Source organism: Mobula hypostoma, chromosome 23, assembly GCF_963921235.1.
Source record: "Mobula hypostoma chromosome 23, sMobHyp1.1, whole genome shotgun sequence".
Lineage (NCBI taxonomy): Eukaryota > Metazoa > Chordata > Chondrichthyes > Myliobatiformes > Myliobatidae > Mobula > Mobula hypostoma.
Window position 1 is genome coordinate 14,771,588 of NC_086119.1, and position 23,790 is coordinate 14,795,377.

At 42.5% G+C, this 23,790-nt stretch overlaps 1 protein-coding gene across 6 annotated transcripts in view; it reads right to left on the reverse strand.

The window, feature by feature from the left end:
* Nucleotides 1-795: 795 nt before the first annotated feature.
* Nucleotides 796-23,790, reverse strand: part of cluha (clustered mitochondria (cluA/CLU1) homolog a) — a 100,210-nt gene continuing 77,215 nt past the window's right edge. For all 6 annotated transcript variants that reach the window (XM_063031653.1, XM_063031652.1, XM_063031654.1 and 3 more), the window contains exons 21-26: nucleotides 21,753-21,878; nucleotides 19,131-19,252; nucleotides 18,895-18,988; nucleotides 12,557-12,691; nucleotides 6,182-6,255; nucleotides 796-2,504 (exon numbers count right to left, since the gene is read on the reverse strand). In XM_063031653.1, coding sequence (XP_062887723.1) covers nucleotides 2,333-2,504; nucleotides 6,182-6,255; nucleotides 12,557-12,691; nucleotides 18,895-18,988; nucleotides 19,131-19,252; nucleotides 21,753-21,878 — 723 coding nt within the window. In that variant the 3' untranslated portion in view covers nucleotides 796-2,332. The remainder of the gene's footprint in view (nucleotides 2,505-6,181; nucleotides 6,256-12,556; nucleotides 12,692-18,894; nucleotides 18,989-19,130; nucleotides 19,253-21,752; nucleotides 21,879-23,790) is intronic.

The window sequence follows — 23,790 nt, forward strand, 5'->3', positions numbered from 1 at the left end:
CATTCATTTGGCTGAACAGGTTTTAGGAACCAGTGCACCCCAGAGCACTTGTACCTGACTCCCACAAAACCTCTCGAATGTGTAGGATGTTTGTAAAGCTGTGTTCAGTCCTCAGAGCAGCAATCGAATGGAAAAAGGAGGAAAATTCCCTAAGGGAATTCTCAGCAACACGTTTGTAAAATAGCAGCAATCACTTGTAATTATTTTAAACACACAATTACTCTGACTGACTGAAATTGGCTGCAGTCTACTATGACTATGGGACAAAGAAGTGGGCAGCAAAAAAAAATCTTTGTGGAAACCACCCAGCCTGCAAACGGCCTTTTCGGAAAGCTCCCTTCTGTAAAGAGCTGTAGAGCTATTAAAACAAAATCTTCACACCATCTTAAAAGATTCTTCCCCGAAACAATCAATTGATCAGATATTCTAGTTAGACACCCTCATCCCTCTCTAGTACCACACTCATTGCCCTGTAAACTCCGAACAACTTTTTATAATGCCGTTTACATTGTAAATACAAGGGGGAGGGGAAGAGGGGGTGAATTGAGCACTGTGCAGTGGAAAGCTAGCAGCAGTACATTTTACATACTTGATAATCTGAAGTGTAGATTAAGAAGCTTCCTGATTTAAAGGAAAGTTTAAAAGTAAAAGTAGTAATCACAAACATTAAACATTTATGTTGGCTTTTAAGAGACGACAAGCAAAATGTGTAGCAAAGTTTAAGAAGCAAGATGAGAGGTTCTAAAAAGAACACCCGTTTCTTTGTAATTGGTGAACAGGTAAACAACAAACACATTCTTGTTCATCATTTATTCAATAATTTGCGGTGAATTGAAATAATTTAAGAACAAGTTGCTTTGCATTGAAGATTCCCCCTCAGCGTCTGTCGCTTCCTACACGGATTTGCCAAATTACCACACACTGACACACAGTCCCAGCCCCATCGCTTCATAGGCGTCACCAACGTGCGAGAAAAATCTGAAAGCTACTAGCATAACGTTGACTGTCAGTGGGGGAAGAGTGCAGCAATAAAAATGATTTTGCATTGATCAGATACACCCAGACTATAGTTCGGGAAGCAACTTTTAGACAATCACATGGTTACCCAGATAAAAAGAAAATGATCTTACTCCAACACTTATTACACATTCTTAATGAGAGGCAGTTACTGTGTAATGATTTCATAATCACATCACATGAAATACGATTATACAATTTGAGAATATACTATATAGCACTTATTTCTCTTCATAAATGTATCTTTGCATCATCAGTACCACAACATACATACATTGTTCAAGGGATTTTAACTTTAAAAAATAGGAGGACCATTTCTCTTGGTCACAGTCATCACTGGAAAATGAAAGCTTTCCCCGTGAGTTCACCGTGCAACATCAGCACTTTAGATGCAAGTGGCTTCACCACATGTAGTAAGAAAATCCCACCATCCCTCAGACACTCAGCTTTGAAACATGTCACAGCGCGATACAAAAAAAAACAAGTACAGATTGATTCTAATTATTATTCATTAGTTTTAAAGACACTTCTCCAATTTGAGTTTGGAGGGGAGCACTCCCAGAGAAAACAATCCTGTTTGCAACATGTTTGAAATCCTTTGGGCAGCTTTTGGGATATAAAAGACACCAGCCTTCGAAAAAGAATTGAATGGGAAAATCAAGATGAAAGATTTGGGGCGGGGGGGGGTGGGGAGAGAGGGGAGAGTCACAGCATCGTCTTTCCACTGCCCTGTACAGGTTTTAGATCAGATTTATGGCTGTTTGCTGGACTAGCTGGGAAAGCAGCAATAGTCATTTAACAGTTGTAAAACTGAACAGAAAAAGTTGGTTCTGAATATCAAAGTCTCAATTTTTTTTTTCATTTGGTGCCCTTGTACAACATAATGACCTGAGTATTTAAGTAAATCAAGGTTCATTCAATTGGAATTTGTTATATGTACAGTTTTTCAGATTATTACACATGTACTTTACAAATGGCTGATTGTTTTACTGACTGTACAAGCGAGTTGTATAACTTTACAAGTGACAGTTTCCAAACATCTAGCATTTTTTTTTAAATATAGTTTTTTTTTAGAAAACTCATTGTGCAGTTGCTGCCACTGCTAAGGCTTTGATATTATTCAGATCTGCTATTGGCAGGATTTTAATTTCTTTTTCTTTTCCAAAAACACTAAATGCAACACATTAATAGTACCAGTGCATTTTTTGGTTGTGCACTCGAGACACAGCACTTATTGCCACAAAGTCTCCTCCAGCCCGCAGCACAGAGGTCAACACAGGCCTTAGACTCCAGAAGGTTCCGGAAAGATACCCTTTTATGCCGAAGCCTGTTCTGCGGACGGTTCGGTAATCGGTTGGCTCTCCTCCTCGTGATTTGGTTCAGTCCCTTTCTCCTGGGTGGGGTCCTCCTGCTTGGCTCTCTTGCCCGCCTCTTGCAGCTGCTGCCGTCGGTGGACCTCGGCTTTCAGGCTCTCTAGTTCCTTCTGGCTGTAAAGCAAATGCTCGTGCAAGCAAACGTTCTTCAAAGTGGGGAGGACAGGGAGCCAGCACCCCAACCCGACACAATCAAACGATGCCTTTCAAACAGAATATGCTGCCAGTGCTACGTGATAGTAAGAATTGGAGGAGATGGCAGCCGAATGCATGGCTGAGGAGTTGGTGCAAGGGGCCGGGTTTTAGATTTTTGGATCATTGGGATCTCTTCTGGGGAAGGTGGGACCTGTTCAGATTGGATGGGTTGCACCTGAACTCGAGGGGGAGCAATATCCTTGCAGGTAGGTTTGCTAGCATGGTTCGGGAGGGTTTAAACTAATTTGCAAGGGGGATGGGACCCGGAGCGATGGAGCAGTGAAAGAAGTGCATGGAGTAAAGCCAGATCTAACATATAGCGAGGCTTTGAGGAAAAAGCAGAATAAAGGGTGTAAAGGTAGGAAGGTAGAAGGGCTAAAGTGCGTGTACTTCAATGCAAGAAGCATCAGGAACAAAGGTAATGAACTGAGAGCTTGGATACATGAGAGACTTGGCTGGCACCAGGGCAGGAAAGGATTCTCAATATTCCTGGATTTCAGTGCTTTAAAAGGGATAGAGAGGAGGGTAAAAGGGGAGGAGGGTGGCATTACTGGTCAGGGATACTATTACAGCTACAGAAAGGGTGGGTAGTGTATCAGGATCCTCTTTTGAGTCAGTATGAGTGGAAGTCAGGAACAGGAAGGGAGCAGTTACTCTACTGGGGGTATTCTATAGGCCCCCTGGTAGCAGCAGAGATACAGAGGAGCAGATTGGGAGGCAGATTTTGGAAAGGTGCAAAAATAACAGGGTTGTTATCATTGGTGACTTTAACTTCCCTAATATTGATTGGCACCTGATTAGTTCCAAGGGTTTAGATGGGGCAGAGTTTGTTAAGTGTGTCCAGGACGGATTCCTGTCACAGTATGTTGACAGGCCGACTCGGGGGAATGCCATACTAGATCTAGTATTAGGTAACAAACTGGGTCAGGTCACAAATCTCAGTGGGTGAGCATCTGGGGGACTGTGACCACAGCTCCCTGGACTTCAGCATTATCATGGAAAAGGATAGAATCAGAGAGGACAGGAAAATTTTTAATTGGGGGAAGGGCAAACTATGAGGCGACAAGGCTAGAACTTGAAGGTGTGAATTGGGATGATGTTTTTGCAGGGAAATGTACTATGGACATGTGGTCAATGTTTAGAGATCTCTTGCAGGACGTTACGGATAAATTTGTCCCAGTGAGGAAGATAAAGAATGGTAGGGTGAAGGAACCATGGGTGACAAGTGAAGTGGAAAATCTAGTCAGGTGGAAGAAGGCAGCATACATGAGGTTTAGGAAGCAAGGATCAGATGGGTCTATTGAGGAACATAGGTTAGCAAGAAAGGAGCTTAAGAAGGGGCTGAGAAGAGCAAGAAGGGGGCATGAGAAGGCCTTGGCGAGTAGGGTAAAGGAAAACCCCAAGGCATTCTTCAATTATGTGAAGAACAAAAGGATGACTGGAGTGAAGGTAGGACCAATTAGAGATAAAGGTGGGAAGATGTGCCTGGAGGCTGTGGAAGTGAGCGAGGTCCTCAATGAATACTTCTCTTCGGTATTCACCAATGAGAGGGAACTTGATGACGATGAGGACAATATGAGTGAGGTTGATGCTCTGGAGCATGTTGATATTAAGGGAGAGGAGGTGTTGGAGTTGTTAAAATACATTAGGACGGATAAGTCCCCGGGGCCTGACGGAATATTCCCCAGGCTGCTCCACGAGGCAAGGGAAGAGATTGCTGAGCCTCCAGCTAGGATCTTTATGTCCTCGTTGTCTACGGGAATGGTACTGGAGGACTGGAAGGAGGCAAATGTCGTCCCCTTGTTCAAAAGAGGTAGTAGGGATAGTCCGGTTAATTATAGACCAGTGAGCCTTACGTCTGTGGTGGGAAAGCTGTTGGAAAAGATTCTTAGAGATAGGATCTATGGGCATTTAGAGAATCATGGTCTGATCAGGGACAGTCAGCATGGCTTTGTGAAGGGCAGATTGTGTCTAATATGAAGCCTGATAAGAGTTCTTTGAGGAGTTGACCAGGCATATAGATGAGGGTAGTGCAGTGGATGTGATCTATATGGATTTTAGTAAGGCATTTGACAAGGTTCCACACGGTAGGCTTATTCAGAAAGTCAGAAGGCATGGGATCCAGGGAAATTTGGCCAGGTGGATTCAGAATTGGCTTGCCTGCAGAAGGCAGAGGGTGGTGGTGGAGGGAGTACATTCAGATTGGAGGATTGTGACTAGTGGTGTCCCACAAGGATCGGTTCTGGGACCTCTACTTTTCATGATTTTTATTAATGACCTGGATGTGGGGGTAGAGGGCTGGGTTGGCAAGTTTGCAGATGACACAAAGGTTGGTGGTGTTATAGACAGTGTAGCGGATTGTCGAAAATTGCAGAGAGACATTGATAGGTTGCAGAAGTGGGCAGAGAAGTGGCAGATGGAGTTCAACCCGGAGAAGTGTGAGGTGGTACACTTTGGAAGGACAAACTCCAAGGCAGAGTACAAAGTAAATGGCAGGAAACTTGATAGAGTGGAGGAGCAGAGGGATCTGGGGGTACATGTCCATAGATCCCTGAAAGTTGCCTCACAGGTAGATAGGGTAGTTAAGAAAGCTTATGGGGTATTAGCTTTCATAAGACAAGGGATAGAGTTTAAGAGTCGCGATGTAATGATGCAGCTCTATAAAACTCTGGTTAGGCCACATACTGTGTCCAGTTCTGGTCGCCTCACTATAGGAAGGATGTGGAAGCATTGGAAAGGGTACAGAGGAGATTTACCAGGACGCTGCCTGGTTTAGACAGTATGGATTATGATCAGAGATTAAGGGAGCTAGGGCTTTACTCTTTGGAGAGAAGGAGAATGAGAGGAGACATGATAGAGGTGTACAAGATATTAAGAGGAATAGAAAGAGTGGATAGCCAGCGCCTCTTCCCCAGGGCACCACTGCTCAATACGAGAGGACATGGCTTTAAGGTAAGGGGTGGGAAGTTCAAGGGGGATATTAGAGGAAGGTGCTTTTTTTTTAAAACTCAGAGTGGTTGGTGCATGGAATACCTGCCTGAGTCAGTGGTGGAGGCAGATACACTAGTGAAATTTAAGATACTACTAGACAGGTAAATGGAGGAATTTAAGGTGGGGGGGGAGGTTTATATGGGAGGCAGGGTTTGAGGGTCAGCACAACATTGTGGGCTGAAGGGCCTGTACTGTGCTGTACAATTAAAAAAATTATATATATCTGGGAAAGAATTCTGAGCTGGCAATGGGAAACGAGTGGAGAAGCAAAATTGAAGGGATTACTTTACATATGCTAGAACCGACTTGGTGGATAGCAAGGAAACAGGCCCTTTGGCCCACAAACCCCATACTGTCAAGTAAATGTTCACCTCAATCCTACTTTCATTCTCCCCACAATCCCATAAATTTCCCACAGATATGGGAAATTCTGCACATTGCCCACTGGTCTGCAAGCTTCAGTGTCTGGGACATGGGAGGAAAGTGGAACATCTGGGGAAACTTGTGCAGTCACAGTGAGAACACGCAAGCTTCAGACAGACAACATGAGAGGTCGGGGCTGAAGCCAGGTCTCTGAAGCAGCTAATTTAGCACTAGATCCTTACCTGAGGGGAATGAAGAGAATCCCGTTTATAACGTTGAGCTGCTCTAAAACACTTGACATGCTGGGAGCTGTGAACTGGTGGAGACAAAAGATAATTAGTGGTTTTGAAGCACATTTCAGTAAATCAACAATGCCACAAACTGTGCTCTGCTACACGACCAGGGGAGGGAGGTGTGCGAGTTGAACCCCGCTTGGAAAACCTGGTCCATCTTGAAATGTTTGGGAATGGGCTAGTGAGGATTGAAACTCTCCCTACAAGCAAAACGATAACCCAGGCTGTAACTGTGACTACACCAAGTTGCGGAGAGCCCCTGCATCCAAAAGCAGGTTGGTTTCTGTCAGATTTCTACAGATGTATGGTGGAGAGCATTCTGCCTGGTCTGGAGGTTTCGATGAGCTGCATCAAAAGAGGCTACAAAGGGTGTAAACTCAGCCAATTATCACAGACACAACACACATCCACCAGAGGACATCCACAGGAGCCACGGCCTCAAATAGGCAGCATCCATCACATGGACCCCAACCATCCGGGACCTGCCTGCTTCTTATTACTGACATCAGGGAGAAGGTACAGAGCCTGCAGATGCACACTCAATATTTTAGGAACAGCTTCTACCCCTATGCCATCAGATTTTGTTGACGACAAATTTCACAATGTATACAGAGGACATAATTTTAAGATGATTGGAGTAAAGTATGGGGGGAGGTGGTAATGTAAGAGGTTTTTTTTTTAAAAAAACCACAGAGTGGTGGGAGTGTGGAACCAACTGCCAGGGGTGGTGTTAACAGGCAGATACATTAAGAGACTCACAGCCAGGCACATGGATGAATAAGATGAAGGGCCGTGTGAGTGTGAGAGGACTGTGTTGTATTGTTCTGTATTCTCCATGCCAGTGATGATAAACCGAGTCTGATCCAGCCACAACTACAACTGCAGCTTCGTGTCAGGCTCCCAGCAGCACTTCTGGAAAGATGTGGTGACTTTGGAGAGGTTGCTGAAGGGATTCATCAGAACGATGGAAGGAGAGGGGAGGGGATTCTGGTTATACGATTAGATTGGAGGAAATAGGCCAGCTCCCCTCAGCGCAGAGGAGGCTGCAAGAGGAACCAAACAGAGGAATTTAAAACCACAGGAGGAGGAACGGGTGAAGAACTCGCAGACACAGAATGAAGGTGAGGCACAGATTGAGTGGACAGCCAGCACGTTTTCCCAAAGGCAGAAGTCACTAATGCAAGAGGGCATAATTTTAACATGACTGGAGGGAAGTATATGGGATATGTCAGAAGTAATTTATTTTACAGAGAATGGTGGGACATTTAAGAGGTTTACAGTACTGTGCAAAAGTCTTAGTCACACATACAGGGTAGATAAGACTTTGCAGAGTATTATAATTTTATGTTTTGCACTGTACTGTTGCCGCAGTAAAAAACAAAATTCATGACACGTGAGAGATGATAAACCTGATTCTGATATGGGTCTCTATTCTGGACTGAGGGTGGGAAGGGGGCAGGGAGAGGGGAGGGAGGGAAGGAGGCAGGGAGAAGCACTAGAAAGACATTTGGCAATGATCAATTGTTTGGAATCAAATGGCCTTGCCTGGCATCTCAGGGCTGGGTGTATCTGCACCTGTGCCAACCCCTACTCCTGGCACTCCTTCTCTGCCACCTGTCCCACACCCTTACCGCAGTGCTCCACCCTCTGTACAAATACCATACCGTGCAAAAGTCTTAGCCGCCCTTGCAGATAGGGACATGGACAATAGAAAATAGAGCTAAGTGAGAGGGAAGGGTTAAATTGATTTTAGAGTAGGTTAACAGCTTAACACAACATTTTGGGTCGAGGGGCCTGTACAGTTCTGTATTCTAAAAGGCACTGAAAGGAATTCGGCCCCCTCCACCCCACTGAGAAAACACAGCAAGTGGTTGGGTCATGGGATACACTGCTGGAGCTGATAGTGGAGGCAAATTCAATTGTAGTGTTCAAAAGGCAGCTCGGACTATCCGAGAAGAGTATTAGCAGGCTTTGGGGAGAGGAGCTACCCGAACATTCATGGCCTTAGTAGGCCAAAGTGGCCTTGAGAGCTGTAATCATTCCGAGAGTCAATCCACAACCTCGACATACAACTTTAATTTGCTGAAGTAGCTGCACACAGAAGGGAACAAATTGAATTAGGCTGCTCAGAGCAGGTACACAATCTATTAGATACAGAAATCATTCCTATCAGAGAGGCAAGAGCGACCAATAGCCTTTGCAATATGGGAGCAGGAGACAAATGTCTGCCAGTCACACCTGGGTCTCCCTAGCTGATGAACCTTGTATCTCTCTCCCTCTGGCTTCTGCTCAAAGCACAGGGAAACCATTCTGTTGTTATGGCAACCTCAAGCTCCACAGTAAAAGTGATACTATTGACTGGGGGGTGGGGGGGGGAAGAGATACGAGGGAAACTGTCTGGTTAATACTAAAACCACACTGTTGTTGAATTATCTCACTGTGAATCCTGATCATTGATATATCTAAGGACAATTAACCCAAGATCACAGAATTGAATAAGCAAAAGATTCAAATGAAGAGAGCACTTTTGGCAGATCTTTGCTCAAAAAATTCTTGCCCAATGATGAAAACAGCGGGACAGAGACCTGCTTTAAGTAAGGATCAGTGAACAAACCCAGTTAATACAATCACAAGAGGAATAACTGAGCCAGACAACGCATGAAAACATTTGCCAGTGAGCTGCCACAGTATCTGATTTCTGCCACCATCATAAACACTCGTCTGTTCCTTAGGCTGTAGAGATGTTTTAATGCTGGCTCAAATGTCTTTAAGGAAAGCAGTAATCCTATCAAGGGAATTAAATGTCAAGCTCCATGTGTTAGCTTGTGACCCGGGTGTACCACAGAGCTCCAACATGATCTGTTCCAGGCAGCTGCTGGCTGGGGTACACTAAGAAGTTCCTAATAAATAATAGCTCTAATAAAAATCAACAATAATTTGTACCTGAAACATTACGGGACCTCAGAAAATGGAAGCTATTATTTTTTTTGGACTATCAGGGATCTTTGTAATAGGGTTACCGATGTTTGGGGGGGATGGGGAGGGGGTGTGGTCTGTAAACACCAGGATATGCCCAGAGAGGAGGCACAGGAGCCTGAGGCCACACACTTTAGGAACAACTTCTTCCCCTCCACATTCATATTTCTGAACAGACCATGAACCCATGACTATTATCTCACTATTTTTCCTCTTTATGTTCTTATTTAATTTTAACACACATACAGTATGTGCATGTGGGTATATGTATAATTTACAGTATATTTTATGTATTGCACTATATTGCTGCCACAAAACTACAAATTTCACAAGATATGTTAGTGATAGTAAACCTGATTCTGATGGTGAGGTCAACTCCTCCATCAAAAACACCTCCACTACAAGCTAGGCTTCATATTTATCTGCAAGAGAATGCAAGGCAGGCGGCTGTAAATTCTCACAACCTCTCCCCAGACAGATCTGCTGACAAGCACATTAACCTGGTTGGAGATGTTAAACTGCTTAGTGTGCTGTGTGACTACAGGCAGAATTGGCTGATCACAGCACAGCGTAGGCAGAGACACCAGAACTGACACACACACACACCTACAGGCTGAATGGGGGAGGAGGTAAAATCATGGAGATGAAGAGGGGAGAAATAAAACAACTAACCAGTGCAAAACCCTGCCACAATGTGAACACATACATCAGACAAGGACAGATTCAAAAATCAGCCACATTGCTCCCCACAGTCAAATCCCATTCAAACTGCTCAGCCCAGATACACTCCTGGTTCCCAGAATTCATGGAAATGTTTTCTAGGAGTCAAAAAACATTCAGAAAAGCAACTTCTGTTTTGAAAGAAGTTCTATAGCGTTTTTACAGAAATGTCACCTTTACCAAATGACAGAAATTTTTACTGGAAAAGTAAGGGGAACATAAAAAATTTATGTCTTAAAATGTCAACTGTACCTCTTCCTAGAGATGCTGTCTGGCCTGCTGTGTTCACCAGCAACTTTTATGTGTGTTGCTATGTCTTAAAGTTACGTTTTACACAAGAAGATTATTTTGATTTGTGATCTTTAGTGCAGGATTAGAAGCAGAGGCCTCTTCCCCTGCATTTAATCTAATTGTACATGCAGCAAGAACCATCTGCTGGGAGAAACTCAGCTGGTTAAGCAGCATCTGTGGGGTGTGGCGGGAGAAGGGACTGTCCTCCTCGTCAACAATTCCTCCCTGCAGATTCTACTCAACCTGAGTCCCACCAGCAGATTGCTCGTTGCTTCAGATGCCAGCATCTGCAGTCTCTTATGTCTCCTTGTACAGGTTGGGAGAGTGGGCCTTCAGAACTGACCCAAAAGCTCGAGTAGCAGCCAGAAGCTTCTGCTCCTCGTCCAAACACCACTCTCTCTGCCTGAGCCAGAACATTAAAATTAGGTCTCTCTAACTGAGAATTAACTACGGATGTTGGTAATGACACAATCTCTGTAAAGCTGCATAATCCAGATAGGATTAACTACTTGACATCAATATTAGGAAGGGCTTCAAATAATAGTAGTAGTTTTCCTGAAGTTGGTGCCAATTAACCTATGGTACAAAGCCAGGAAATGTGGATTTTCAATTACCTCAAATCAGTACAGAATGGCTAGTGTTTTTGATGTCACAATCCCACCAGATTGGAAACATTTTGGTGTCAATCTCAGGGTTTGCTGACTCTTGGTGACAAATAGAGCTGGTCATTTCTTAGAGGACTAAGATTTTCAGAGCAAGTGGAAAAAGCTGTTCACCCTCAGAAACAAGAGGACAAGGGACTTGGGTGTGTGCAATTATTTAGCTGTGAAAGGAGGAAACTTCCCCCCTGAGGATGCTGTAAATAAAAATAATTTTATCTTTAAAAATAATTCTTAAGCTAACAGTGTCTTATTAGGCCAGAATGGGATGTAGAATGGGGCAGTTCAACAGTTTCCATTTGGAAAATAAATTCATTCTGAAAAAACACACACACACTCTCTCTCTCTCCCTCGTACACACACGTTTTGCAATTGACATCAAGGAAGTAGATTTTATTGTGTTCAGTTCTGGTCATCTCATTATAAGGAGGATGCGGAAGCTTTAAAGAGGGTGCAGGGGAGGTTTACCAGGATGCTGCCTGAATTAGACAGCATGTTTTGTGAGGACAGATGGTGCGAGCTAGGGCTTTTTCTTTGAAGGAAAAGAGGTGATTTGATAGAGGTGTACAAAATGATATAGTGGACAGACAGATTCTTTTACCTAGAATGGAAATGGCTAATACAAGATAACAATTTTAAGGTGACTGATGGGAAGTATAGGGGATGTCAGAGGTAGTTTTAAATAAATAGAGACTGGCGAGGTGCATGGAACACCCTGCAAGGGGTGGTGGCAGAGGCAGATACATTAGGGAGATTCAAGAGACTCTTGGGCACATGGATAGTAGAAAAATGGAGGGCTACGTCAGAGGGAAAGGTTAGATCGATCTTAGAGCGAGCTAAAAGGTTGGCACAGCACCATGGCTCAATGGACCTCTACTGTGCTATACAATTTAGTTAATTATACCTCTGTTCTATGTTCTGAGATGCCTTTGTGAGCAGTACAAAGCTTACAACAGTCTAGGAGTGGATAGGATACCAAACTGCAACTACGCCAGTCACACTTCCGGGATGGATAAGCAGTGACGGACCAAATGCTCACCCTTACATATGATGAGGGGATCTAGTTGACATTGTGTATTATTCCCTTTTGATAATCCACTTCAACAAATTTCACGTCATGTGTCAATGATAATGAATCTAAGCAACAGATACAAAGTGACGGAGGGACTCCACAGGTCAGGCAGTATCAACAGAGGGAAATAAATAGTTAATGTTTTAGCCAAAATTCTTCATCAAGACATCCCTCCATAGATGCTGCCTGACCTGCTGAGTGGTCCTCCAGCATTTTCTGCTTGTTGCACAAGATTTCCAGCATTTCCAGAATCTCCTGATAATAAATCTGATTCTGATTCTCAGAAATCTGATTCTGATCAGAAAGCCATGGCCAAGATGCGCAGAGTATTGGACAAAGTACAACAAATTAAATAAGATACTAGTTTCCACATTGAAAGGACACCAGTAAATCAGGGGCTCCCAACCTGGGAATACTTGCATAATGGTATTGGTCCATGACATTAAAAAGTTTGGAAACCCCTGGACTAAACTGTATCTGATGTTACTGGTCAACACATGCATAATATATAGTTAACTGCTTTATCATTTAGAGAATCGCTAATCTAGTAGTTCATAGCAAGAAAAGCTCTCATCAGGCCTGCTTTCTGGATGACACCAGACTTACCTTGAGTGGAAGAATACTGGCATTTGATCCGTTCTTGTAAATCTCGTTCATGGTACGCTGGAGGGCTACAGCTTGCTGCGTGAGGTATTTTAAATACTCCGAGCTTTCTTTGGTTTTTTCATGATTCTCACCCAGCTGGGAAGAGAGAGGTAGGAAAAGGAATCAATGAGGAATTTGACCTGTTGAACTGCAGTTAACATTTTAGTCATTACCGCTTGTGAGAATTAGTGTAGACATGACAGTACATTGTGTGTAAATTAGTGAACCACTATCCAGAGGCCTGGATTTTCAGAAGAGGTTCACAAAAATAATCTCAGTATTGAAAGGGTCAACATACGAGAAGTATTTGATGGCTAGGGGCCTGTACTCAGTGGAGTTTAGAAGAATGACTGGCGTTGAAACCTATTGAATATTGAAAGGCCTAGATAAAGTGGATGTCAGAATCAGATTTATCATCATCAGCATGTGATGTGAAATTTGATGTGGAGAGCATGTTTCTTATTGGGGGGGGGGAGAAATTTAGGTACAGTCTCAAAATACAAGGACACCCCCGTAGAACAGAGATGAGAAATTTCTTTAGCTAGAGGAATTTAAACTGAAGCAACTAAATAAATTGGAATTAGAAGTTTCAGTAGCAATCCACTAGACAAGTTGAAGAATAGTCTCAGCCCAAAACGTCGACCCTTTATTCCCCTCCATAGATGCTGTCTGACTTGCTGAGTTCCTTCAGGATCTTGTGCATCTCAGCCATGAGATGACTAGTTTGTCATTAGGAAATGTGTCATCCTTACCTGACGAAGGGACAAAGGACTATAGGTAACTCCAGTCCCACTAACGTGGTTCAATCTTAGCTGCCCTCTGAACAGCAAAGAGGCAGTTCAGAAGGCAGCTAAAAAACAGACGATAAATACTAGTTTGTCAGTGATGTCCACTTCCTGTGGATCAGAGGGTGCAACAACATAGAGAAGTCTTATTGTAAGCATCCAGATAACCAACTCGAATCAGTGCCGGGCATTAAACTGGTGGGGAAATCATACAGATTTATGGCAGAGTTGGCCACTTGGCCCTTTGTGTCCATGTCAACCACAAATAAATGCAACTTGGGCTGATGCAAATGAGTTTATCATATTTAAACAAAACACTCACAGGGAAGATTTTGTAAATTGATGCTTTTGTGGAGTGACTTGGGAAAATAGTTACAGATTAATGCAAATATTCAAAATCCTGCACAAGAAAAAAAAAACATGACTTGGTAATAAGCCAGGTTCTCTTGCCCAATTCAAATTGAAGAATTAGCCAAGGTGATGAGCTGCTGGTGAAAATAATTGCATCTCACGGTTTCCACATCACCTTGCTTATGTATGTGATAATTACACAGAACCCTTAAGCATCAGGCGAGCCAGGGAAAAAAAATCCCATTTATTTGAAAGAGATACCCCATGTGGAATGCAGATCACCCAAATTACCCGTGTGTTTCTCTCTTCCAAACACATTTCACAATGCATTGAATTTTTTAAAAAATTAAATGATACTTCGAGCAGATGTTGTAGATATTATGAATGTCTCAATTTCTTTTCTCTCTTGAAGTCAGTCACTTGTGCAATACCCACTAGTGGAGACTCTTCTCTTTAAGAGCCTCAAAACTTTTAACCTACATGTCAAATTTCTGTCGACGTAAACCCCTTTCTGGATCACCAACAGGAGATGCCAGGTGACTTGTTGCTGTCGACCTTAGGAACCTTACTTTCTCCATTGGCTATGATTATCCAAGCTCAGTGGAAATATTCAGTAACCTTCTGTCCAACTTCAAGACAAAGGCAACAGGTTATCCTATGACATCCTGTTTAACCCAGGTCACATATCCCTGATCCTACCATGGGACATTTTACTACTACCTTGGATGTACCATATGAATAAAACTGCTATTGAGATGGAGAAGGAAAACTCTGATCTCAAACCTCCGCTGCCTTGCAGCCATACTCACTCATGGGGAAGGCTTCGGGAGTAAACCCCGAGGGAAAAATCCAGAGTTAGAGTCCCTGAGGCAGCCCTACATCGAGTTCAACGTTGACTGGCAACTCCTGCAACGCTGCTGGTGCCGAACTGTATCAATCTCTGCCATTCCTTTGGGTTCATCAGATGCGTGGAGAGGGGGAGCTTGCTACATAGGCAGTTTGCTCTCTATATTGTACTGTCCTAGTTTGTGTACCTAGACAGTTGGGAAGCAACATCTGTGATGACCTTGACCTACAGAGGCCTCATACTGTTGTTGAGATACACAAACTGGATCTTCCTAGATGTGCTGTGTTACTGGGTGTTAACCCATGAAGCTACTGAAGGAAACCCTAATGTGGTCCTTTGGCAGTCTTGCTTCACAACTGCTCTACTCAGCTGGCCAGAGCACGAGACAGAGAACAGTCAAGGCATTATACTGCATAGAAACAGGCCCTTTGGTTCAGCTAGACTATTCTAACCATGATGCCCCATCCAAGCTAGTCCCATTCACCAGTATTTGGTCCACAGCCTTTAAAACATTTCCAATCTGTGCATCTGTCTAACTCACCCTCAGAAGCTGCCCATTGTACTTGCCCCAAGCCACCTCCTCTGGCAGCCCACTCCACAAACACACCACACTCAGTGCAAAATAAATCGCCCCTCTAGTTCCCACCAAATTCCTCCCCTCGCACCCCATACCCTCTACATGCTCCAGTGTTTCTCAGTACAGTGCAATAATTAAAATTAAGCCAGAATCCAGGTCCGTTTTCTAAAAAGACCAGGAATTTTATGTATTGAGATACAGCGAGGAATGGGCCCTTTCAGCCAAGCCACTCTAATCCTAATCACGGACAATCTCACTAGTGAGACCAACCAGTCATTACTCGAGGCATCACACCGCTTACTGAGACACTGTTAACCCATCTGTGAAAGGCTCTTCAGCTGAAAAGGCAGACTGGCAGCTCTACAACAAGGAAGCCAATTCTTAATTTGGCAGTGCTAACACAAGTCACGAGGAGGAGTGGCAATAATTATTATGATGTGATTGGCTTGTTTGCAGAGAAACAGTGCTTTTGAAATTGTGCCCATGTTCGGAAGCACTGCCAGGAATAGAAAACACTCCTCCATTAATGCCAATAGTCTCACCAGCACAGTTCACTGCAGTTTGAATGTGAAGACTGCAGCACTGTGTGGGAGTGTTGTAGTGAGGGAAAATGGCTGTTATATCATTATACCCGGTGCAAAATGTTAACACTTTGCCACTTAGATTGTAGATCAGGCGTGTTTTGTTTGTATCAGAAATTAAAAGAGGCGGATAAAAGCACATTAAGTATTTACAGGATAATTAATTTTAAAAGGATTGCATACACTTTCAAATTCTTGTCTCTTCTCAGAGCTGACAGCAAACTTGAAACATTATTATTAATACATTTCTGTTGAGGCTTTGTTATACACAGGTAGATCCACTTTAGAGATACCTAGTACACAATACAGAACCCTACCATTTTGCACAATTCACAATATTTCAGACCTTCAAAATAATTGGGCATGCACTTCCACATTGCAGGTTAATTTGGGTTTGGTATGCAAGTACACTCAGTGGCCACTTCTGTAGGAAGACCTGATCTTAACAATTATCAAATCAGCCAATCATGCAGCAGCAAATCAGTGCATAAAAGCATGCTGACAAGGTCAAGAGGTTCAGATGTTGTTCAGACCAAACATTGGAATGGGGAAGAAATGTGATCTAAATGACCTTAGCTGTGAAAAGATTGTTGGTGCCACACAGGCCGGTTTGAGCATCTCAGAAAATGTTGATCTGACATCTTCATGCACAACAATCTCTAGAGTTTACAGAGATTGGTTGAAAAAACAAAAAGAACATCCACTGAGCTGTAATTTTGTGTGTGAAAATGCCCTTTCAATGAGAGAGGTCAGAGGAGAATAGTCAGACTGGTTCAAGCTGACAGGAAGACAACATTATCCTAAACAACCATGTTACAACAGTAGTGTGCAAAAAACACATCTCTGAACGCACAACACGTCAAACCTTGAAGTGGATGACTACAGCAGCAGCAGCAAACCATGGACACACATGCGGTGGCCACTTTATTAGCTACAGGAGTTACCTAATAGAGTAGCCACAGTGTATATTTGAACATAATGAGTCCATGAGCACGTGAAATGTGAACAGACAGTCAGTTAATCCCATTACACTCTTCACACTGATTTTGTACCATTTCTCTCGATCTTCACCTCAGTTCTTTGTTCTCTGGTTTGCATTCTATTTTGTTCTGTTTGTAACCATGTCAATTTCACCCCCCCCCCCAAGTGCTCACTTAAAATAGCATTAACGCAGGAGAGGCGTGTACGTGGATCTGAAAAATGCTGGATGCTGATTAAACAAACACTGATCAGGCAAGTCTGCATCACAGGGAGATTCAAAATCCATCTATTTGACTCTCCACTCTGGCTGAACTTAAACCCTGAAGAAAAAAAACTAGAATGCAAATCAGTTCCTACAAAATAATGCCTTGAAAATAACAATAAATTTGGACTTCCTCTAAATGGCTCTAGTGGGTGTTGAAATCTTTGCCTAGGAATGAGGATTTTAAATTTGGTTAACAGCTGTCTTAAATGCTGTCAACCACAAGAATAGCATTTTATTGTATAATCTACCTCATTCAAAGGAACAAATTGAGGCAATTAATTTCCAAAGTAATACATCCAATAAGAGCACTGAAGCATGTTTAAACACATGCAAACTCTTTAAAATAAACAGCCACAATGCATAGTAATCCCTAACAATGATAGTTCAATGTGTTACAGCAATCTACCGTAATTCTAACCCAAAACAATTCCCTTCCCCCGCACCTAGATCGCTTGTTGGTCCAAACTCCAGTCTCTCTGATGTCTCAAAGTTATTTTAATTCCAATCTATGACAGGACCAGTGCTAATTAAACTGACAGGCTGGGTAGGCTACTTCAGAGTAAAGTACACATAGCAGAAACCCTTCTTAAAAGGCTTGGGTGATTTTACAATAAAATGCAGATATTGTGGTCCTCGTTACCAAATATTTTGCTGGTTTTTAAAATTTTCTTTGATTTTTAGAGAATTTTTCCCAATTTCTCCAGCTGTAGTGGTGGGATTTTAAACTCTAATCATTTGTCTAAGACTCTAGTTTTCTAGTCCAGGCATGTTAACATTGATGCAACGAAACAGCTTTCTGCACAGTCAGTCCTCAGACATAATAAAAGATGCCTTATCTTGAGGCACCACCCTGACTGTGTGACACTGATAATGTCATCCCAACCAAAAGCAGGGGAAAAAAAAACAATGTACGTGTCTGACATTATTTAACTGGATAAACCACAGCCACCTTTACTGGTCCACTCAGCCAAACCAGCTCCATGCACATTATAATCATGTTGATGTACCTATTCAGTGTCCCATCACCTATCTAAAAGGCAGCCTCCTGTACCTAATAAAGTGGCCACTGAGCGTGTTCGTGGTCTTCCGCTGCTCTAGCCAATCCACTTCAAGGTTCAATGTGTTGGGCGCTCACAGATGCTCTTCTGCACACCACTGTTGTAACAAATGGCTATACGAGTTACTGTCACCTTCCTGTCAGCTTGAACCAGTTCGGCTATCCTCCTCTGACCCCTCTTATTAACGAGGTGCATTCACCCACAGAACCGCCATTCACTGAATGTTGTTTCCTCGCACTATTCTCTGTAAACTCGGGACGCTGTTGTGCATGGAAGTCCCAGATCAGCAGTTTCTGATTCACACACACCATTCTGTTTGGCATCAACAATCACTGCATGGTCAAAGACACTTAGGTAGTATTTCTTCCCCATTCCGATGTCTGGTCTGAACAATTGAACCTCTTGACCATGTCTGCATGCTTTTATGCATTGAGTTGGTGCCACATAATTAGATATTTGCATTAATGATGTGTACCTAATAGAGTGGCCGCTGAGTGTAAAGGAGATGGGAAAGCAACAGAAACCAAAGAGAAACCGATTCACTGAAAAACTGCATACAAATCAGCTGATCATGGGATCACTAGCAGGGAAGAGGGACGAGACTGCAACATTAAGGCAAGCCCGGGGGAAATTTATTGACTATGTGAAAGGGAAACCCAAAAAGCTAGAGAAATTAATTTAAAAACAAATAGAAAACCCTGTGGATCTAACACATTCTAGTGGTAATAATACAGATATTCCTTCGGTTTGAGTGCACTGCAAACATAGACTGCAGATGGCATAATTAACACCAAGCCAGACAGTGACAAGGTGCAAATGAGATGTGTAGATCACACTGAAACTGCAAGACTGACCTGGTTTTTGTAGATGGTATAACCATCTTTCTCGTGCTGTAGCGCTGATCGAAACTCTGCTTTGCTCTCATAAACACGTGCTACCAGATGGTGGCTACGAGCAGTGGGGGAGGGAAAAAGAGAGGGGAAAGAAAACAAAACAATTTCATTCTTAGATTATTCTTAAAATAGTTTTCACAATTATGAAAGGAAAAGGATTCAATTTTTAAAGCAGAAGATAACTAATAATTTATTACCTCAAGGCAACTTTGAGAGATTTTGTTCCGTGATATTTTCCATTGATAGCCAGCGCACTCTCCAGAAACCTTAGGGCAAGGTCATATTCCATAACACCATGTAACACAAGACCAATATTACTCTGCAACAGAAACAAAAGTAAACGTATATATCAAATGCATTTGTAAGTTAGAGTAGGATTAAGTGTTTGTTGCACAAGTCTGAGGCATTATTTCTCTGAGTGGAAATATTATAAGGTCTGTCTTAATTTGGTCTTTAGTGCATCACTCAATTGAATGGGCTTGTAAAATCCAGGCCCCGACTATTCCCAGGTGGATGCAAATGATACTATGCTGCTGTGGGTGGGAGCGAGGAACACACTTTGCCATTGTTTCCTTGCTTATTGTGTTCTGTTTCCTGGGCATGCTACGTTGGTGTCGGAATACATGGTGATGCTTGTGGGCTGCTCCCAGCACATCCTTGGGTTGTATTGGTTGCTAATGCAAATGTTGTATTTAACCGTATGTTTTGGAATAAATCTGAATCTGCTATCCTGGCCAATATTTATAACTCAGCTTCACAAAATTAATACTGGGATGTCCCAGAACAAAAGCATTATTGCCAGAAAAACAAAGAGGGTGCAAAACTTAACAAAGAGCCTCAGGAAGATATCTGCCTGACAATGAATAGTTTGAAATAGGGAACTGCTGAGCTCAGAGCCACAGCAGGCAGAAATCATAGCCACCATTGTAGGAGGGATTAAAAATCAGATGGACAGAACTAGGAGTGAACTGTTTTGCAGGTCGGGGATAAGATCATTGAAGAACTTAAAAATAATTTTAAAAAGATGATTAAATATCAGTTATTTTTTGTGGTATACAGCTATCACCTGTGGCTCCAAATTGAAAGTAAATTTATTTTCGAAGTACATATATATCACCGTATACAACCCTGAGATACGTTTCCTTGCAGGCATACACAGCAAGTCCAAGAAAAACAACAGAGCCAATGAAAGACTGAACCCAACAGGACAGATAAACAAATGTGCAAATGGAAAATAATAATAATAAATAAGCAATAAATATTGAGAACATGTGATGGAGTCCTTGAAAGTGAGCCCATACATTGTGGAGACAGTTCAGTGATGGGGTGAATGAAGTTATCTCCTCTGGTTCAAGAGCCTGATGGTTCAGTGGTAATAACTGTCCCTGAATCTGGTAGTGTGGGTCCTGAGGCTCCTGAATCTTTTCCCTGATGGCAGTAGCGAGAAGAGAGCATGGCCTGGGTGGTAGGGGTCCTTGATTATTTAAGGACGATTTCCCATGACAGTGCCATGTAGATGTGCTCAATGGTGGGGAGGGCTTTACCTGTGATGGAATGGACTGTATCCAGTACTTTGTGAGATTTTCCATTCAAGGGCATTGATTCCATACCAAGCAGTGATGTAACCAGTCAGTATACGTTTTGCATGTGACAGCAGCTACACCACAGTACACTGCTTCGACAGGCGGGCTAAATCACATGAGGGTAGCTGGAGGGCTTCATACCCTGGTGAGATCGGGACATGCCTGTCCCAGCATGTGAAGAAAGCCCCAGTGGACTGGGTGGATGAGATCTACAGTGAGATCCGACGGCCAGAAAGGCAGCTCTGCTTACCTCTGTGGAGACCGAAGGGCATGACAGGCCGCAGATGTTATGATTATCCACAGCAACCAAGGAAGACCCTATTATGATGACAAATACCACTGGACCTGGACTCCCAATGGCTCTTCCACTTTAAAAACTTTCCTGCACACGTTTCCTGTCATCGGCAGATATGATAGACACTGTTTTTTGAGCAGAGTTCAATACTCAGATGGGTAAACAAGACAAGGGTCAAATGAGCCTTTTTTAATGGAGCACCCAGAGGGCTGCAAGGCACCTGTTAGGATAGTTAAGTGGACAGATAACAATGGTATGTTAGGATTTCATAGATATGAACCGAGACAGGTACAGACACGAGGACCAGGTAGGTTTATCATTCAAGTGGATGTGTTATCATACACCATTTTGTAAATGGGTGATATTGAACTCCATGTCAAGCACAACATTTGGAGTTACAAATGGTCCCCCTCAGCCAGGGCTGGGATTGGTAGCCTGCACGATGTGGCATCAAAGACTTCGTCATTTCAGGACTTTCCCGTATTTAGCTGTGTGCAAATTATGCTCCGCAGTATTGGAGATTAGATAAAACTGCAGATCGTGCAGAGCAACCATGCTTAAGGGTTGATCAGCAGACAACTTCAGAGTTAATGTGAAGAAAACTGGAAGAGGTTACTGCTGGCAAAATAATTGCCCAAATTCTGAGAAGAAAGAAAAATCCAAAAGGAAGGTCAGAAGTTTGCGAGGGGAAAGATACGACTTAGACTTAGTAAGGATGAGAAACAAAGTAGTAAGCCTGCAATCAATACTTAGCAAAATGCTGCAGAACTTTTGAAACTGTAGACAGATCTTCTGATCTATCTGGAACCCTATAATCAATACCTAGAACATGAGTGATTCCAAAAACAATAAGGCTCTATTTCAAGGCTTGCTCGTCTTTATTCCCTCTTCAGTGACACATCAGCAGCTGGGCTGGAATTGTCTAACATGCAGATACTCACGTCCAGCAGAGCCATTTCCGGGTGATCCTCACCATACACCAGGATCAGGAGGTAGCGAGATCGATACAGTAATTTTAAGGCGGTTGACAACTGGCCATTAGCAAAGCAGTACAAGGCAAGGTGCATCTGTAAAACAAAAGAAACAAAACCGGTTTGACAAAATGCAACCTGAGGATATTTTGAGCCATTTTTAAGCAGCAGTGATAGAATATTTTAAAACAAAAACCCCTCAATGATGCCCTTCCATTTGCAGTCTCTTTTTGGGATTGGCTTGCATTATCCTGTCACTATGGTCAGTGGGCAGAAAGGGGTGAGTGCTGAATGTCATAATATGGCATTTGGACCACTGTGTTAACAGTGATGTCTACTCCTATCAATGCCAGTGTCAACTCGAGGTTAAATGCTCTCCTCTTGCTCCTAAGGCACCTTGGAAGTTAGGCAATGGCATCCTTCCAGATAGCAGTCAACTTTGGCAAAGAGACAGCCCAAAGGTCACAACAGATCAATATGCTGGGGCGTGATGCACATGTACAAACCATTTTTTCTTGCATTAGTCAAAGTAATTAAACCAAACAGGTCAGAAACTCTCCTACTGCTTTACACCAGGGAAGTGCAGCTAACAACTTAAGCATTCTAACCATCTGAGTGTTTTTGGAAGATCTATACTTTTTAAAAAAATAAATGAGGAAACTGTATTACACAAATGGAAATGGAAGAGTTCTCTGAATCACTGAACAGAAAAATTAATGGGAACTGTTCCTGCAGTGGTCTGCAGAGTGGAAATCATGGGCAGGAGAACGGACATTGTAGGAGGATGTGAGGGCAAGAGTGATTGAATTCAGCGCTTTAAACATAAATAATTATCACTTGGTTGAGGTAGTAGAGGATGAGCATGGAGTTAATTATCTTTAGACTAGAAGAAATTCTGAGACATAAAACAGCTAGTTGCACTTTTGAAATGTAAAATTACAGTAAAGACAGATATTTGAAAAATTTACTCAGTGGCCAGTTTATTAGGTATACTTATACACCTGCTTATTAATACAAATATCCAATCAGCCAATCAAGTGGCAGCAACTCAATGCATAAAAGCATTTCAGTTGTTGTTCAGACCAAACATCAGAATGGGAAAGAAATTTGGTCCAAGTGACTTTGACTGTGGAATGATTGTTGGTGCCAGAAGAGGTGGCTTGAATATCTCAGAAACAGCTGATCTGGGGTTTTCACACTCAACAGTCTCTAGAGTTTACAGAGAATGGTGCAAACAAACAAAATAAATATTCAGTGAGTGGCAGTTCTGTAAAATAAAACACTTTGAGGTCAGAAGTGAATAGCCAGACTGGTTCAAGCTGACAGGAAGGCAACATTAACTCAAATAACCACATGTTACAACAGTGACATGCAGAGAGGACCCCTGAACATACAATATGTCAAACCTTGAAGTGGATGGACTACAGCAACAGCAGACTATGAGTGTACACTCACTGGCCACTTTCTAAGGTACAGGAGGTAGCTAATAAACTGGCCACTGAAAGTATACCCTTAAGACATCTATCATGAGATTGTGGAGTAGGTGTCCGTACATGGCTATTGTATTCTATAATGATAGCTGATCCCCAGAGAAATGTTGTTAAACATTGTTGGAATTATTTTCAATAATTGAATGGGCAACGCACCATGCTAAAAGTATTTAGCCCTGAGCTTTCATCCAAATCCAGCTGACGTGGAAGAATGAATTCAGATGGCAATCTTTTTTTATTTTTGCACATGAGGAAACAGAGTTTACACACTTTAACTTGCTGAGCAGAGCAGCACGCTTTTCAATTTGTAGTGAATTTAAATTCTTACTAACCAGTACACTACAAATGGAAAATACTTAAACGCCTATAATTCCACTTAAATGATTGTTACTTCAGCCACTTATTGCTCAGAAGTAATTATAAAATATAATATTTTTATATTCCAAAATACAAACTAAAATATAGTTTGATAACTCATTATTTTATTTTGGGGGTGTGTCTGTGTGTGACCCCTGATA